Source organism: Brachyistius frenatus, unplaced genomic scaffold, assembly GCF_029030835.1.
Source record: "Brachyistius frenatus isolate BFR_SWC_R1_liver_20210118 unplaced genomic scaffold, ASM2903083v1 Contig_108, whole genome shotgun sequence".
Classification (NCBI taxonomy): domain Eukaryota; kingdom Metazoa; phylum Chordata; class Actinopteri; family Embiotocidae; genus Brachyistius; species Brachyistius frenatus.
In genome coordinates this window covers 1,030,400-1,047,683 of record NW_027210707.1, presented here as the reverse complement: position 1 = coordinate 1,047,683, position 17,284 = coordinate 1,030,400, and the positions used below count along the sequence as shown (strand labels likewise).

The 17,284-nt window shown below is 40.4% G+C and overlaps 1 protein-coding gene and 1 non-coding gene across 2 annotated transcripts in view; both read left to right on the top strand.

Moving 5' to 3' along the window:
• anapc1 (anaphase promoting complex subunit 1) overlaps nt 1-17,284 on the top strand; it is a 45,395-nt gene that overhangs the window by 18,780 nt on the left and 9,331 nt on the right. The window contains 20 exon segments of the mRNA XM_069712307.1: nt 342-428; nt 593-732; nt 976-1,094; nt 1,467-1,597; nt 2,075-2,215; nt 4,616-4,768; nt 4,914-4,995; nt 5,360-5,451; nt 5,901-6,035; nt 6,164-6,246; nt 6,885-6,963; nt 7,153-7,227; nt 8,244-8,296; nt 8,470-8,617; nt 8,795-8,991; nt 12,569-12,655; nt 13,714-13,831; nt 15,586-15,663; nt 15,811-15,878; nt 16,091-16,229. Coding sequence (XP_069568408.1) covers nt 342-428; nt 593-732; nt 976-1,094; nt 1,467-1,597; nt 2,075-2,215; nt 4,616-4,768; nt 4,914-4,995; nt 5,360-5,451; nt 5,901-6,035; nt 6,164-6,246; nt 6,885-6,963; nt 7,153-7,227; nt 8,244-8,296; nt 8,470-8,617; nt 8,795-8,991; nt 12,569-12,655; nt 13,714-13,831; nt 15,586-15,663; nt 15,811-15,878; nt 16,091-16,229 — 2,205 coding nt within the window.
• On the top strand, nt 13,295-13,366 carry trnae-uuc (transfer RNA glutamic acid (anticodon UUC)). The gene has a single exon. It is a non-coding gene; the product is annotated as a tRNA-Glu (tRNA).

Below are 17,284 nucleotides of genomic sequence, written 5' to 3'. Positions count from 1 at the left end.
ATCTCGACCTGACTTTTTTGTGGATCTCATTGGGACATTAGTGACACCAGTGGGATAATATTGCATAGCACCACCACTGTAGGTTGGTTGCTGTCAACACCGTGAGAAAAAAGATCAATCTGAAGACTTCTGTTTCTTAATGTAGAGGGTTGTGGGAGTTGTTCAAAAACAGCAAAACCACCAGTAATGGAGACAGTATGAGCAATTTATCAAACACCTGTTGAACAAGCACAAGTTTATGTATTTTACACAATAATATAGAGTCTGTTTAAATTATTTATTGTTGGCTGCTGTCTCTGTGGTTGTATGTAAATATGTGTGTCATTTGGGTGTGTCTCCAGTCGGTAGGTTCAGGACTTTCCTTGGAACCTCCTGCAACCACAGAACCAGATGAGGAGGAAGACGGGATGTCGGACATAATTCAAGAGGTGACAGGATTGCATTATTAATCTGCCTTCACTCGAAAGATCATCCTTTCTAACTTTTCTTGTTACAAGCACATTTAGGTAAAGTCCCTTTCTCAAGGCTACCTCAGCAGGGTTCCTGTCCCGAGAGAAGACCTTGGTATTCATGCCCTCTCTCTCCTCACCAGGTCACAGGGCTGATCTGGAGTCAGGATCTGAGGGTCCAGGAGGTCAGGAGACTGCTGCAGAGCTCCAGGCCTGTCCGGGTTAGTGTTGTCCAGCTGCCAGAGGTTTCTGACCACGAGTACATAGAGGAGAAAGAGAACAAGTGAGTATGATGTATGTGTGTGTTGTGATTGCGTTTGGTATTGGAACATACTGTAGCTGTTCACCGACAGCAACGCAGCAGTTTCAGAAGGCATGTGCAGTGTTTCTTTGTACTTTGGTGCCTTTCTTCTTATTGCCTCATGCTCTGTGCTCTCCTTATATTGTTGTATGTTACTTGGAGTTTGCGTTTTCCGATGTTTTTATTCCTGCTCTCTTTTTGTCCATGCCTTTGCGTCTTTCTCAGACTCCTACAGTTGTGTCAGAGGACCATGGCCCTCCCTGTTGGCAGAGGCCTCTTCACTCTCTTCTCCTATCACCCTGTACCAACTGAACCATTACCTGTCCCAAAACTCAACCTCACAGGTAATTTGGAAATGCTGGAACATTAATATTCTTTTTTCCTTACAATGTCTTTCCCTCAGTGAAATTCAAGGAATTTATGGAATACTTTTGGAGTTTTAAAAAGTGTGCAGGAAGACTGAGAAAATTCAGTAAATCCTCTGGCGAAAGTTGGGAACAATCAGGAAATTTAAGATGGATTTAACATCAGTTTGTGCAAAAATAGAGTATACTTTAGCCTTTCTCTAGAGGTAATAAGAGGGGAAAATGCAACTCTTGATGCTTGGATACATCTGGACACTCACCCAGGCTTTCTTTATTTGTATATTCTATGTAATTATGTTTCTTAAATCAGAAAATAACTTTATTCTTTGTGTTTCTATTCTTCTTTTACAGGCCGCGCCCCTCCCAGGAATACTATGGTAGATCTGAACAGCGGGAACATTGATGTTCCTCCCAACATGACCAGCTGGCCCAGTTTCCACAATGGAGTAGCTGCCGGTCTTAAAATAGCCCCTGCTTCACAGGTCAGTCTGAAACTAGAGCTCAACCACCTCTTCACATGTTCCTTTGTACATACCTGCAAAGGAACCAGGAGATTTTTAATTTACCTGTTCCTCTGTTTGGTTATTCACTCGATTGTGCAGTCTGCCCTGTCAAACTTCATCAAAGAAATAACTGAATATAGAGACATCCTTCAAGTTTTGTTGACCTTTGTTGTAGCGTCACCATCAGGCTTAAAAGTCCATAAATATTACAGTCTAATGGAGATATTGTAAGGAAATATATGAACAGAGTATCTGCAGGCATTGATTCAAAGCAAGAAAGGACCTTTAAACGTAAAATAAATCAGACATTTATTGAAAAAGGTCTTTTCTTCTATGCTGACATACGCTGTAACGTTACTCATAAAATGTTTTTCAATGTGATTATAACAATAACTGGATGACTTGTTCCAGACCTCTAATGTCATCTAACAAACTTTTCCTTTCGTTTTATTTAAGGTGGACTCTGCCTGGATCGCCTACAACAAGCCAAAGAGCCCGGAGCTGGCCAATGAGTATGCAGGTTTCCTTATGGCCCTGGGGCTCAACGGACACCTCACCAAGCTGGCCACGCTCAACATACATGACTACCTCACCAAGGTGCACGCATGTCCACGCTATAAAACATACATGTGCAGAAACTATTTCAGCCTTTGTTTCACGCTTTCAAGTCAACATGAGTCTTTGCTTATAAATCTGTAAATGTTCATAAACGATATATTCTGGGGTTAATGAACTCTTTTGTATTTGAACACTCAGTTTACAGCAGATGATGCTCTAAATTACTGTTCTTAAAGTCATTTGGAGCACACTAAAAGGAAAGGAGGAAAATTAAATATGAACTTAAATACAGATCATACAAAGATACACCCATGTACTGTCCTTGCACACACACATGCATGCACGCTTTTCTCGAGATGAGTATAAAAGAGAGATGTAAACTTGCATCAGAGCCAGGCCGGGAGTCAAAGTGAAACTCTGCATTCTGAGAACTTTGAAACGAGACGAGTCCTTCCCACTTTCGGGTGAGAAAAACAACAGGATGCTGCGAGCTAAATCTTATATTTTCTCAATTAAAACATCACCGTAAAGACATGATGAAGACAAAGAGGAGCCACTGCAGCAAATGCGCGTGAAATCATTATCAGTTTCCATTTAGATTCAGAACGAACCTGTTGATAATGATCAGGGTGCTTTCCCTGAGTCATTTCCGTATAAATACAATGTAAGAATGTTCTCATAAAGATTTGAAACTACTTGAAATTTGGCGAAAAATACACGTTGACCGCCCTTTCACACCAAAGCGATTGTTGCAACACGTTTTCAAAGACATTTTACATTTCTTTTGAGGTGTGAGGTTTGAGTTTGAACGTTTTTTATTTTTTATTTTCTGCCCTGCAAGACTCATAGGGGGTTTATTTGGTAACGTTTCTGATCATAAAGGCTATTATAGGCATTTGATGTTAAAATTTGTATGTTTGTCAATATGCCTTTTTGCACAATGCTAAACCTTGGGACTAATTGCCCTGGTGTGTTGACTGACACATCAAAACTGATTTCATCTTTTATGTTACGAATTCCATCAATGTATATTTCAGTTTAAATTATAAGCTATAAAATAAGTATATTCACAATCCCCTAATTGTTCCAGTACATTAAATGCACAGATATCAGCAGAGTTTGTAACTTAACAGCTTCCAAAGTGAATGAAACCTGTGAACGTGGCTGACAGCGAAGCCTGTTTGTAGCTGGTGGTTTACTGTTGGTTTCTGTTCTCGCTGTAAAAGAGAAATTACACTGACACACTTTGGATCAGTTCATCAGAATCGTGTGGGGCTGTGGTTTTAAAGAGAGAGTGTGTGTGTGTGTGTGCGTGTGTGTGTGTGTGTGTGTGTGTGTGTGTGTGTGTGTGTGTGTGTGTGTGTGTGTGTGTGTGTGTGTGTGTGTGTGTCTGTCACTCACTTTGTAATCATTCCAGTTTGTTCGCCCTGTCTCTGCAGCGTTTTACAAACACAACCTGATTAAGTATCATTTATTCGTTTATTAATTTTCATTGTGGCTTTAAAATACCTGCACTTAGTTGAACCGTCTATGTCGTTCTGTTTTATCTACTTTATTTGTAGTTCGTTAGTCTAGGCCACTGATTCCCAACTTCGTGGATGAGTACCTTCAAAGGACCACAAGAGAAATCTGTAGAGCTGTTAAACGATTTTGTAACTGAAACTGTTATTTAAAGACGAAAGATGTGCCTTCGTTTGAAACTGCTAACAACTCATTGACATCGGAAATATGATAAGAACCCAACTCCTTTTGTGGTAACTTGTAACTACAGCTGTCAGATAAAGGTTCGTGCAGGAAATACTACACTGGTTCTCTCTGAAATGTAACTCAGGTGAAGTAAAACTACCTAAAAAAAAATGCACTTAAGTATAACACTTGAGTAAATGTACTGCGTTACTTTACATGAAAAATTACCAGTCAAGTTTATATGTTAAGAAATGGCTGCAGTGGTTAATGATTGGATCTTTTAACTTTACCATAGAGCAAAAATGTCCAACTTTGACTTCATGCTCTGAATTTTAACATTGTCAGAACATGTTGGTGGCCTGCGTCTGTGGTTATTATTAAACACACACTTGTAGGGGTCTAATGAAAGCTGTCAGTCATGGTGAGCTGGTGTGGAAGCTGATGGGATTCCTCTGATGCCAGAGTCACCGTTAGAGCCAATTACACTGGGGGTCATATATTCTGCTGCAGCAGGTGTTTAGTACACAGGGACACACTTCACCCTACAGGGTCTGACGTAAATAGATTTCTACATTTTGCGAAGATTGACCATTATTTGAAGAAAATATGGTTTCTAAATAAATCTCTCAATCCTCAAATTACACAGTACATCAGAAATAATATAAAGTTATTATCAACTTTTTGACATTACAAACCCACTGCTGTTTCTATTGTGACATTTACCATCTGTGTGTCTCTGTCTCTGTCTGTCAGGGCCATGAGATGACCAGTATTGGGCTCCTACTGGGTGTGTCTTCAGCCAAACTGGGCACCATGGACATGTCAATTACCCGCCTGCTTAGTATACACATCCCTGCCCTTCTCCCACCCACCTCCACTGAGCTGGACGTGCCACACAATGTTCAGGTTGGTTGTAATGTCCAATGTTTATTAAGATCTGCAAGCTGTTATAGCTAAAGTACATGTATAATATGTACAAAAGCATACACATGTTTACACAAATGCACAAAAATTAAGCAGTAAGTAGTCGGTTCTCTCTCATTTTCTGCAGGTTGCGGCTGTAATTGGCATCGGGCTGGTGTACCAGGGAACAGGACACAGACACAACGCTGAAGTCTTGCTGTCTGAGATAGGTGTGTGTGTGTATATGCTGGGAAATATATAAATGTATACCAAGCAGTTTTCCCTCATTCATAGTTCAATCAATTGATAATGAAAACAGGAGTTGGCAAAGTTGGCAGAAACACATATCTATCCTGATATTTTCTGCTGTCTTTGCATTGTAAAGTGTCTTTAACTGTTGCATAAATTGCATGTCACATGTTGTACAGGTGTCAGCATTACTAAGACCGTGGTTTGGTAAAATTGTGTCTCTGTGTGTGTGTGTGTGTGTGTGTGTGTGTGTGTGTGTGTGTGTGTGTGTGTGTGTGTGTGTGTGTGTGTGTGTGTGTGTGTGTGTGTGTGTGTGTCTGTGTCTGTGTGTCTGTGTCTTGTCAGGTCGACCCCCTGGTCCTGAGATGGAGTACTGTACAGACAGAGAGTCCTACTCACTGGCTGCTGGACTCGCCCTGGGCATGGTCTGTCTGGGGGTAAGTCACACACAAAAAACACATGATTATGTTACATTATGATTCTAATATCTTAGAGGTACTTTTTTCCTCTGGACTTTTCATGTATATTTTGTCATCACCGTTTATCATTGGTGTTTAATGGCAAGCAAGAGAGCAGTAGCTGCTGTCTCACAAAACCTGATATTTTCTGTTCTGCTATTAAAAGTAAAAAGAAAAAACTACCTCGTGCTTTTCTCTCTCCATAAATTGTGTTTCCTTCTGCACCTCTCTCCTCACCGCTAATCTCGAAACACCTGCTTTACTCCTTCCTTTCACTGGTGCCTCAATCTGTCTGCTTCCTCACCTTCCCGTTTTCTTTGTCTTCGTCTCTTGATTTTCCTTTTCCTATCCCCTTTCATTTCCCGTTCTTCATCCCCTTCGGTCATCATCCTCCCTCCTTCCTGGCCTCCCCTCTCTCTTCCCTCCAGCATGGCAGCAACTTGATCGGGATGACAGACCTGAATGTGCCTGAGCAGTTGTATCAGTACATGGTTGGGGGCCACCGCAGAGCTCAAGCCGGGGCCAACCGGGAGAGACACAAGTCCCCCAGCTATCAAATCAAGGTAGACGGACAAATCCCTCTTTTTCTTTTTTTGCTCTCAGATTAGATTAAACATGTTGCAAGAAGTGATGATTGTAAGCTTACTTGGTATTTTGGTGAGCTCATGAACCCTATCAATGGCCCTTTCAGGAGGGCGACACTATAAATGTAGATGTGACGTGTCCAGGGGCCACGCTGGCCCTCGCCATGATCTACCTCAAGACCAACAACAGGTGAGAAAAACAAGTGGTAGAACCACAAATCTTTTTAAGAAGGGAAACAAACATGAAGGTTTTGCACCGTACAGTCTGCCATCTGTATGATTTATCTCCTTCCTACTCATCTGTTGTCACAAACTAACAAATATGGACAGTGTCTACTGGAATACATTATAGGTGTGACTGTGCCGAAGCTATCTGAACAGGGATTCTCTACTTACAAATGCTCTGTTTTAAAAAAAAAAAAAAAAAAAGAACAAAAAACATGCAAATGATCCAAAGACAATAGTTATGCTATAAAATAGCATTTGGTACCTTGGAGCCAGTATTGTACACTTATGAGTAGCAAACTGTACAACAGGTACAGAATCTGTCCACCATAACTGCTTCAACCCTGACGCCGAGTCTCTTAAATACGGCCAAAAGGCTGTTTTCTACTTCTCAACTATTTCTTGTCCGTGTGACGTTGATCAGAGCATCATAACCTGCCTGTTAAAAAAATTGTCACATTACGCTACAGAAGAACAAAACTCCTCCAGCTCCCGACTGCCTCTTGGTCAAGAGGCTCCTGTCTTCTTCATCCCGCGTTGGTTGAGAAGGTGTTGAAGGAAAGTATTAACACCTGGTTCTCTCATCCCGGTTCTGCCCACTAGGTCGATTGCTGATTGGCTGAAACCTCCAGATACGTGGTTCCTCCTGGACTTCATTAAGCCAGAGTTTCTGCTGCTGAGGGTTAGTGTGCCATCAGAGCTGCGTGTGTGTGTGTGTGTGTGTGTGTGTGTGTGTGTGTGTGTGTGTGTGTGTGTGTGTGTGTGTGTGTGTGTGTGTGTGTGTGTGTGTGTGTGTGTGAGATAATTTATTCCCACTTTATCTTAATCTGGTCCACCTGCCTCTCCTCTTCCTCCTGCTCTACACCTGCAGACTCTTGCTCGGTGTATTATCATGTGGGATGAAATCCTCCCGAACACCGAGTGGGTCAAGAGTAACATACCCCAGGTGAGAAAATACACGCATATATAGACACACACACACACACACACACACACACACACACACACACACACACACACACACACACACACACACACACACACACACACACACACACACACACACACACACACACACACACACACATCATTACTGAGCGGCCATATTTGGATTGGTGATGCAGCAGACCCGGGAAGAAGTCACTATGACTTGTACACTTTTTTAATTGAGTAATTTAGCCAATTCTGCAGGCTGATTGTGCCAAAAGGTGCACCGATTTAGTTGTAACAGATTAATTACTCCAGCTTTCCTGTTGCTGTCAGGTAGCTGTTTCCTCATTCACCCAAACAACGACTGAATGAGCAGAAATAGGCTCGCTGGATAAACAGGAAAAGTGCTACTTCTCAGGCAGACCGTGAACCTCGCACTGCTTCAATTACTCTTCTCTAAATATCGTTGTGTCTCATTGATCTGAAAAGGCGGTGGTTAAAAATAATAATGTCCATCTGTTGATAAAGTTTAAAAATGAGTGAAGCCGGTGTGCCGTACATATTTTTTCCCCTCAGGGAACATTAGAGTTTCTTGGAGAACTACGTGATATTATGGGGTAATGTAATGGCCTTTGGATGTAAATGTATCAACATTTTTCTTTATATATATTTTTCTTGGTTTGCTTCTTCCACTAGTAATCACAACCTCAGTACATCCCATTCAAAATTAATCTAAAAGAGAATATATACTTTTTTCCACTTTATTCCACATTTTCTACAAAACTCAGTTTTTTAGTTTAGCCTGTTGTTACCTGCACTAGTGAAATCATTTCATTTTTGGTTATTGCATGTTTGTTACTGCAACATGTTCTTTTTTTATATACAGTGACTTGTATTTACAATAAATCCTTTACAGTAAATAAACCATTTGTTTTCAGTACAGCAGTTTATTGTTTTTCATATTTCAACTTCAAGACCGAGTTTAAAATAGTCGTTTTTGTATTTTGTTTTCTACCTTTGTTTTGTTTTCAGATCATGAGAGGGACTTTTGACCCTTCAGAAGACATTAACATGGAGACGATGGCGTGAGTATTTCAGCCAAGAACTTTAATTCAATTTAAATAATATAAATTCTGGATTAACCTTTAGATATTGAAGTGTTTTTCTTATACCACCAGCTTCTGTAGTCGTGGTGGTGATGCTCTCCACAGTGTACCTCCACCATGACCGATCACGTGATGTTATTTGTTTCTCTCAGTCAAGCCCAAGACTACATTACAGCTGGGGCCTGTATGGCACTGGGTTTACGCTTCGCCGGCTCTGCCAACTCGGATGCCTTTGACTGTCTCTACGAGTTCGCCAGGAGCTTCATGAAGATCATGTCCTTTGCTGGTACAGCTGCTGTGGTAAGTGTTTATGTCTAGCATCCTCTTTGATCCTTTTAAAAAGGAACTTGCAAGGTTTTCATGATTATGAACAGTGCTGCGTTGCCCCGCCGACTTCTATGTTAAGATAATGATTTCTTATATTTCCTCTTTGCTGTCTCTTTCTCTGTCCTGTCACATGTGTGCTGGACCTCGCAGCAGACGGGATATTACAACCTGCAGACGGGTCTGTCAATGATTCTGCTGGCAATGTCCATGGTGATGTCCGGCACGGGGAACCTGAAGGTCCTGCAGCTCTGTCGCTTCTTCCATAAGCGAACCGGCGGCGAGATGAACTACGGCTTCCACATGGCTCATCACATGGCGCTGGGTCTGCTCTTCCTGGGAGGGGGCAGGTGAGACACACAAACACCACAGGTATAACTGGATGGACCTTCTTTTTCAAGCATCAATTTAAACACTACATTCAGGGTCAAAACACTAAAGTGAGGTTGACCAGATTCAGTGACGAACAGTTAGTCAAGCAATATTATTAAATATATTAATTATGAAAAATAATATAAATTATTATAAAATAGAATGATTTTCTAGATTCTATTTGTAAAAAAAAACTCCCGACAAACTGTTACAAAATTGTGCAAAGTACATAACCAGGAAACTCACTTAATATGTTTTAGTTCACAGATAACAAAACAGGTTGAAGCCACTCTACATATCCATCTAATTATTCCAACATCTTTGAAATATTTATTTAGGGCATAAGCAGGTAACGTTATCTGACCTTTAACCTTCATCATTCAGCCACCCACTCTGCTCATGTCCAGCGTTATTGACATAAAGAACAGAGGTTGAATTTGAGAACACACTTACCTGTTTTCACCATCTTCGGCACTCAGTGAAGTAACACGTTTTCTCACTTATACATACTCTTCTAGTAGTCAACACATCTCATGTAATCCCTGAACAACCATGTTTTAGACTTAGAGTAACTTGTGCTGTGACACTCAACTCTGAGCCCGTTGTTTCCAACTGATGGGATAAATCGTTGTTCACAAATAGTTTATTTTTTTAAAAGTGGGTCTGTTTTTTATCAGTTACTAAAAAATAAATAGTCTGTTTTCAGCTCCAGATGAACACAAATTTAGTTCTTTAATGATGATTTGTGTGTGTGTGTGTGTGTGTGTGTGTGTGTGTGTGTGTGTGTGTGTGTGTGTGTGTGTGTGTGTGTGTGTGTGTGTGTGTGTGTGTGTGTGTGTGTGTGTGTGTGTGTGTGTGTGTGTGTGTGTGTGTGTGTGTGTGTGTGTGTGTGTGTGTGTGTGTGTGTGTGTGTCGCCTCAAAAATAAACTACAGCTCGCTCAACACAATGCACCAGTGTGGCTCACTCAAGTGTTTGTCAACATCTTTAAACAACAATGAAACTTGTTGGCACTGAGGAATACAATTTCTCAGACTCTGGATACACAGGCAGTATTCATTCGCAGAATCAATTCATGTTGGTTCGGTCTTTTCATGGCATGACAAGGGAAAAAAAGATTGTCATTGTTTTCAAACCTCTACAATTAGCTGAGGCGCCCTTGACCAAGACACTGGGCAATAAGTTGTGTTGCAAAAAAACATCATTCAAACATTGCCGGAATTAGTAAAAATAAACAAAAAAACACAATCACACACACACACTTTGGATTTTGGCTCATAATACTTTGATGAGGACACTGAGGTTATTTATATTCTAATTCTACATGTAGTCTGTCATATGATACCTGAATTGCTGGATGGCAACAGTTGTACACACACATGAACATTCATACAAAAACACACCCACTCAGCAGTTTCTGGGAAGTACCAGGTACGCACACAGCGTGGGTTAGCCACACAAGTACACACAAGTCTGCATTCAGTGCTGTGTTGGACATAATGAATGATATTTATACACACACACACACACACACACACACACACACACACACACACACACACACACACACACACACACACACACACACACACACACACACACACACACACACACACACACACACACACACACACACACACACAAACCAGGTTCCTCTAACCACTGACCTTGGCTATAGCTGTAATCAGATGGACCTTTTGATTTTATTTTAGACCTGCCAGCTGACAGGTTTGAATGTCACACACCAAAGTGTGTTATCACGAGTGTATTTGCTGTGGGTCTGCGGAGGTCACAGCTTTTTACATTGAAAGTTTCTATTCACATTTGTTTTCCGCACATTTCAACGTTATCTCTATAATCAAAACACATTCATTCAGTTTTTTTTTTCCTCATTCACTTTCTCATTTCTGTTTTTCCTCTAACGCCTCATCTATGTCATGTGGTTATTTGCTTTTTGACCTTTTTCTCTCTTTCTGTCTTCTCAGTTAGTTTCTCTTCCCATTTATTATGTTTTTAGCAGAAAAGTGAAGTGGAAGTTACTTTTTTTTAGTTTTTTTTTTTAATCCACATGGCGTCGAGGCTGATGGTTGCTACAGCATACTGTCGGTCTGTAACAGCCTGAACTGAAGGCTGACTGAGACCTTTCTTTTGTAAAGTTTTCAAATTCTTTCTGCATTTGCATGGACTTCTTTGAGTGCTCAGGTTTCCTCCCAAACCAAACTTGAACATGTAAGGTATTATGAATAACTCTTGCCATTTCCCTTGACCTGGATGCCTGGATGCTGCCCATTCCTAAAATATTTAGCATGGGTCACATTTAGAGGACGGATTACCCCACAAAGACTAATAAAGTATAACTTTTTATTCATAGTATTTGGTAGAGTAAAATAGTAAAACAGTTTTAGTCTTATTTTTTTTCTGCACACGTTCATTCATTTCAGCAGAAGTGGAAAGTGTTGAGCCCAGCATAAAAGGTTTGGAACCACTGGACTAGAGGAATGAAAACCTTCAGTGAATCACACGACTTATAGTTCAAGTTCTCCTTCTTCAATGTTGACAGTACTTCTTCTTTTAGTAGGTTATTAGTGGTTGGACTTATGTGACCACTGATTGGTTCTGTTTTTCAGTTAAATACAAATAATTGCATTACATTTTTCAATCAAACATCATTTGCTCCCCTATGATTTGTAAGTTCAAAGGTCAGTTTGATGCTGGTTTCAGAAATGTAGTCAGGTAAATTAAAACAATAGCAAATACAATTCTCAAAAAGTTTTGAATACCAGTATGTTAAAAGAGCAAAGATGGCAGCAGTGTCCATAGTACTTCATTTTCATCCAGTTTGTGTTCAATTTGTCCGTCAATGCTATTAATTACCCAACGAATCAATGATTTTTGCCCAGGTTTTCCCGAGAAGTCTGCCTGTTTTTCCATCACCTTTACATTCAGGGAATCTATTTTTAGGTCTTTTGAATTGTAAACTTGTGGTAAAACAACTAAATGTTGAGTGACGTTTTGTTTCTTAAACTTGACACAATCTGCCGGTAAATGAAGAGGAGCGTCCTTTATCTCAGCTAAACGTTAATAAGTACTCCCATCACCACCTCGGCCCAGGCAGCCTGTATTGTCTGACCCAACATTATTATAATGACCCTATCTGTCAAAGTACACACTTAACTGCCTACTATTATGTTGAGGAGGCTGTGTGAAGGCCTGTGATGGTGTTAACTAGATTACAACACACATGGTTTAACTAACAGGGCGGAGTGTTTATAAAAAAAAAAAAAGTGTTTCATTTGGAGCACAGCGTCGTGCTTTGTGATGTGTTGTATGCACCACTTGAATAAGACATTCCTACATTTATTGCCATCGTGAAGTCTGTAATTTTGTTTCTATTGTCGTTTATATGTGAATGTTTGTTGTCTTGTCTTGATTACATATTTGAATGCGCACGTTACTGTAAATTCTGGCAGATGGTGAGAGTCACAGCGAAGTGTAAGACAGAGAGAGAGACAGAGAGGAATGTATTTTAACTATTTGTAATATCGTCTTCTATCAGGTACACGCTGAGCACCTCCAATTCAGCCATCGCTGCTCTGCTGTGCGCCCTGTACCCACACTTTCCTGCTCACAGCACCGACAACCGGTGAGACAAACACACACGTAACACGACAAGACGCTGGTCAAATAATGCAAAGAGTATCAGAAGGTGAAAAAATATGAGTGACGATGTGGACTTGCTGCTGCACCATGCAAGTTAAAGCAAACCTCTGAAATTATTTGTAACTAATAACTTATCGCTGCTCGTAAATGCACACGAAGCCCATGTGTACATGGTGCTAAATATAAAACATCACGTCCGGCAGCAGAAACCTGTCGTGGGATTCATGTCTTTGGAAACATTTGCATTCGATTCACCGATGGTATTTTGTGCTAATGTTGATTTTTTTTTTTTTTTTTTTTGTATAATTTAAATGCCTTTTAAACAGCCTTTACATAAATAAAATACCTCAAAGTAGATCATGGCTTCTTTACTACAGGGTGACACAAATGACCTATGAATGGGGAAGGGAAATTGTTGATTACATTATGCTTGTGTGCAATTAACAAAAGACAATTTTGAATTAAAATCACTTAATGAAACAAATAATGTAAATAAAATAATTTATGAATTCTTCAGGTTTTTATGTAGGTTTGGTAGAAAGAAAAAAAAAAAAGAGCTTCCATTAATTTCTGCTATCAATATGGTTGGTTTTCTATATCCATTTTGTTAATGGGCAATATGTCCCATATGGTCTAGCGGTTAGGATTCCTGGTTTTCACCCAGGCGGCCCGGGTTCAACTCCCGGTATGGGAACAAAGATTTGGCTCCTAAATGGCGGAATAAGCTCCTCAACAACAGTGGGAAATCTGTACATCTTCTGCCACAAACTAAAAACACACCTCTTCCGACTTTACCTTGAATAGGAGAACTTTAGTAGCGCTTACAATGGCACTTAGTTTTAGCACTTTGTAGTTTGGCTTTCTTGAAGAAATTGTATTTTCTTAATTCTTGTTGTTCTGGGTTTTGTACCCTCATGGTTGAAATACACTTATTGTAAGTCGCTTTGGATAAAAGCGTCAGCTAAATGAAATGTAATGTAATAACTGCATATTCTACTGTAGTAAAAAAACAGCGTGTTAATGTTGCTTTTGCTGCTGCAGCTACCACCTGCAGGCCCTGCGGCACCTGGCTGTGCTGGCTGCAGAGCCACGGCTGCTGGTTCCCGTGGACGTGGACTCCCTGAAGCCCTGCTATGCCCTCTTAGAGGTCACCTACAAGGTCGGTTCGCGTGAGGCATGCAGCCGACATCCTGTGTTCTCGTTTCACTGTCCAAAAGTCCGATAACCGTAAAACCAACCATCCCCCACCTCCGGTTCTCTCTGTCATAGCTATTGTAAAATTGTCTATCATTGGACTTCCGCTCGACAAATTGTCACACAAAGCGTAATGTACAATGTGTGCTGGTTTCTGTTTGAGGCACTAAAAAAAAACCACACCTAACCAGCAAACCGCCGCGTTCTGCTTTTCGTCAGCTGGACGGCTTCCTCCTCCTCACAGATTGGACATTATCTCTCTGCTTGGTGGCAGATACATAATTTCACGCTTGATTACAATGAATTACAAAATAGATTTTGTAAAAACTCATGCAGCTTCCTTTCACTGTAACAACTACACCACTGGTAGCATCTCATTCATATTTTTTGCTTGACAACTGCACAATTCTAGAGCTGCTGTACTAGGTTTTATTGATAATTAGTCATTGGTTTTTCATAATTGTTTTCTTTGCTTTTAGTTCCTACAGTTGTGTGTCCATCTGTACACTAAAATACATTCATATAGACATTAACAATCATAGTAGACAAAAGAATGAAATAAACAAAAAACTTAAAGGTGGTTTGTGACCCAGAAAGTTCCATATGATGGGATTTGGTTTGTATTTTGTCACAGCCAATGCAATATGGTGTAATTTAGCTCTTGAATTATAGCAGCAGTCATGTTCTAAGTCTGTGTGAGGTTTAGTTTCCGCTCTGCATTGATGTGCCAGTTTAAAATAGTATCTTGAAGTAAAGCAAATGAGCTGCATCTCAGGTTCCTGGAAAAACTTCAGCACCACCAGCCAGTTTCCATTTGTCTATGAGGAACTAAAAACGTCAAGAATGCCTAGCAGAACTTTGGTTTATAAACCTTTCAATAACTTAATTGAGAGGTTTCCAGTATTAAGGGCACCACCCGAGTGTAAAAACACATCACCCATTGTTTTCTGTCGCCCAGTGGACTGTCAGCATCTTCTGGTGTGTCATCTTGATAGGATACACCACTGACCTGTTTCCCAGCATTTCTGTGCGTGTCAACTATGCGGTGAAACAACTATTTTAACATACTTGCGGCCCATTTTGGCTCATTGAAGCTACAAACTCAACCATTTCTTCTGTCTGGATGATGTGTCTGTGTAATGTGTAATGCCCTTCAGAGAGAAAGAGTGTGGATGCAACAACGGTAACAGGAATCGAACCGGAGTGATTGTAGTTTTATGGTTGGTATCTATATGGAATGACCAAAAAAAAAAAAAAAAATTTTTTTTTTTTTTATTTTAATAATTTTTATTAAACTTTTATAAGAAAAAAAACATAATCAATCATTGTGTCACTCCTCTTGTGAGAGAAATGCAAAAACGTATATACATTTGATGTTTTCAGAGGCATTTAAGAAGAATTCAGATATGTAAGAAAGGCTACTTAGTCTCAGAGACAGTTCACTTTCAAACACATTTGAATTCATGAATTTGGGAATTGGCGACCCTCAGGAGTCTGTTTTTGGCATTCTGCTGTTCTCTATTGTGACTTCTTGGTAACATAATGTTTAAGTACAGTACACAGGACTCAATACTCCTCATATTGATACTCAATACTGAGAATCATTTCACTTTGATGCAGCTTTAAGTTGTGTACAGTTCAACTTTAAGAGCTTGAAACTGTGCATATATAACTATTTGTTTTTGTGAGTTGTAATGATTTAATTTCCTCTTGTTTCAGGAGACCAAGTGGTACGAGGAGACGACGGTAGAATTGATGGCTCCCACGATGCTTCCTGAGCTGCACCTTCTCAAACGGGTAAATTCTCAAAACAACAGTTTGCAACCTTCGTATCAGCAGTATCGATTCCTCGAGCTGCCCACACTTACTTCAGATAAATTAAGCATAGCTTCAACTTCTTATTGTTGTTTTTTTTTCTAATTTGTGTAAATATATTTCCTTAAGGTAAAGGTGAAGGGGCCTCGTTACTGGGAACTGTCGGTAGACCTGAGCAAAGAAACGCAGCATCTTAAGTGAGTACAAAGGGAACTCAAAGAAAATGGCATGTGTTTACAATTTAAAGTGGTTTAGGGGTGCAAATGAAACCAATAAAAAGTGTGACAGTCATTAGGGACCACCTTCATTTCTTTTGTGCTGGATACGGATTAGTGGACTCCAAAGGGAAATCTGATGTAATGTATTGATTTGGTTTATGGATTTAAATGATATTGTGTCTCCCCCTCAGGTCCATCCTGTCCAGAGACGGGGTGTTGTATGTAAAACTGCGGGCCGGCCAGCTGCCCTACAAAGACGACCCTCAGGGCTGGAAGAGCCTCCTGGCCACCACCGTCAACCACCGCAACTCTGGAGTCAGAGCCTTCAAGGTAAACACTCGAAGATGTCGCATCTACACAAAACCAACAGCTTCCATCATTAGAAGTCTATTTATTCTCTGTGGAGCTGGCTGATCTGGGGGACATGGCCATTACTGAGGTTACGCACAGACAATCAAATTTCTGTTTGTGCTTTTGTGCTCAGGTTTCCTACAAACAGCCAAGGCACCAGAGCATTTTCTGCAGTCTACTTAATTCATGTGAAAGAATAAGAAATGTAGCAGATTAATGAAAAGTTTACCACATTTTGTGTCTTTTCAGCAGATGGTTTTCAAAATTTTTCCAGGACAGTTTTGTTATATGCTTCTTCATTATTGACCTGTTCCTATAATACAAGTAGACGAGCAAACAGAGGTGTCAAAAATATCCTCGTCTTGCTCACGACTCTTTCTTTAGTGTGACCACTTGGTCTCAATTACACAAAACCAGAACGTTTTTGGTCACATCTTGCAGACACATCCTGACCTCAAATTGTGTCACAAACCCTCATCAAGTTGAGTCTTTTTCATTGAGTTTGTCTGCAAACCAGCTGCCTCTAACATGTGCCCAGCGCTTAGTCTGAACAGTTTACAGAAGCCAAAGGAAAGCTCAGGGGTTCAGGAGCTACCCGGATTCTGTCGCTCCAGATGCAGCAGTTTTTATACATTTATCATGCTGATTCATGCAGTTATTTAGGGAAGTATTACTAACTTCCTCACAATATTTTGCTCCTAGGAATTGAGTTGACCTTCTCCCCAGTAAGCGGTTGTGTCCGGTCATGGCAGGTTGTCACTACAGGTTCAGCAGGCAGCGGTGGAGCTGTCAGAATATTACTGGTTTCCTGATGGCCTCAGTGTACGCTGTCAATATACTTGCAGATCCAGAGGGGGAAACAACGCACATTATTTATTCCACTCGTCCTCACTGTGCTTCCTCCCCTTTCATCTTTTTCTTCGCCTGCATTCCTTTTCCCTTTCTGTCTTTCTTCCATAAACCCATTTCCTCCATTCATCCCTTCTGAATCTATATTGTCTAAAATCTTTCCTTCTTACATTTTCTTGATTGCC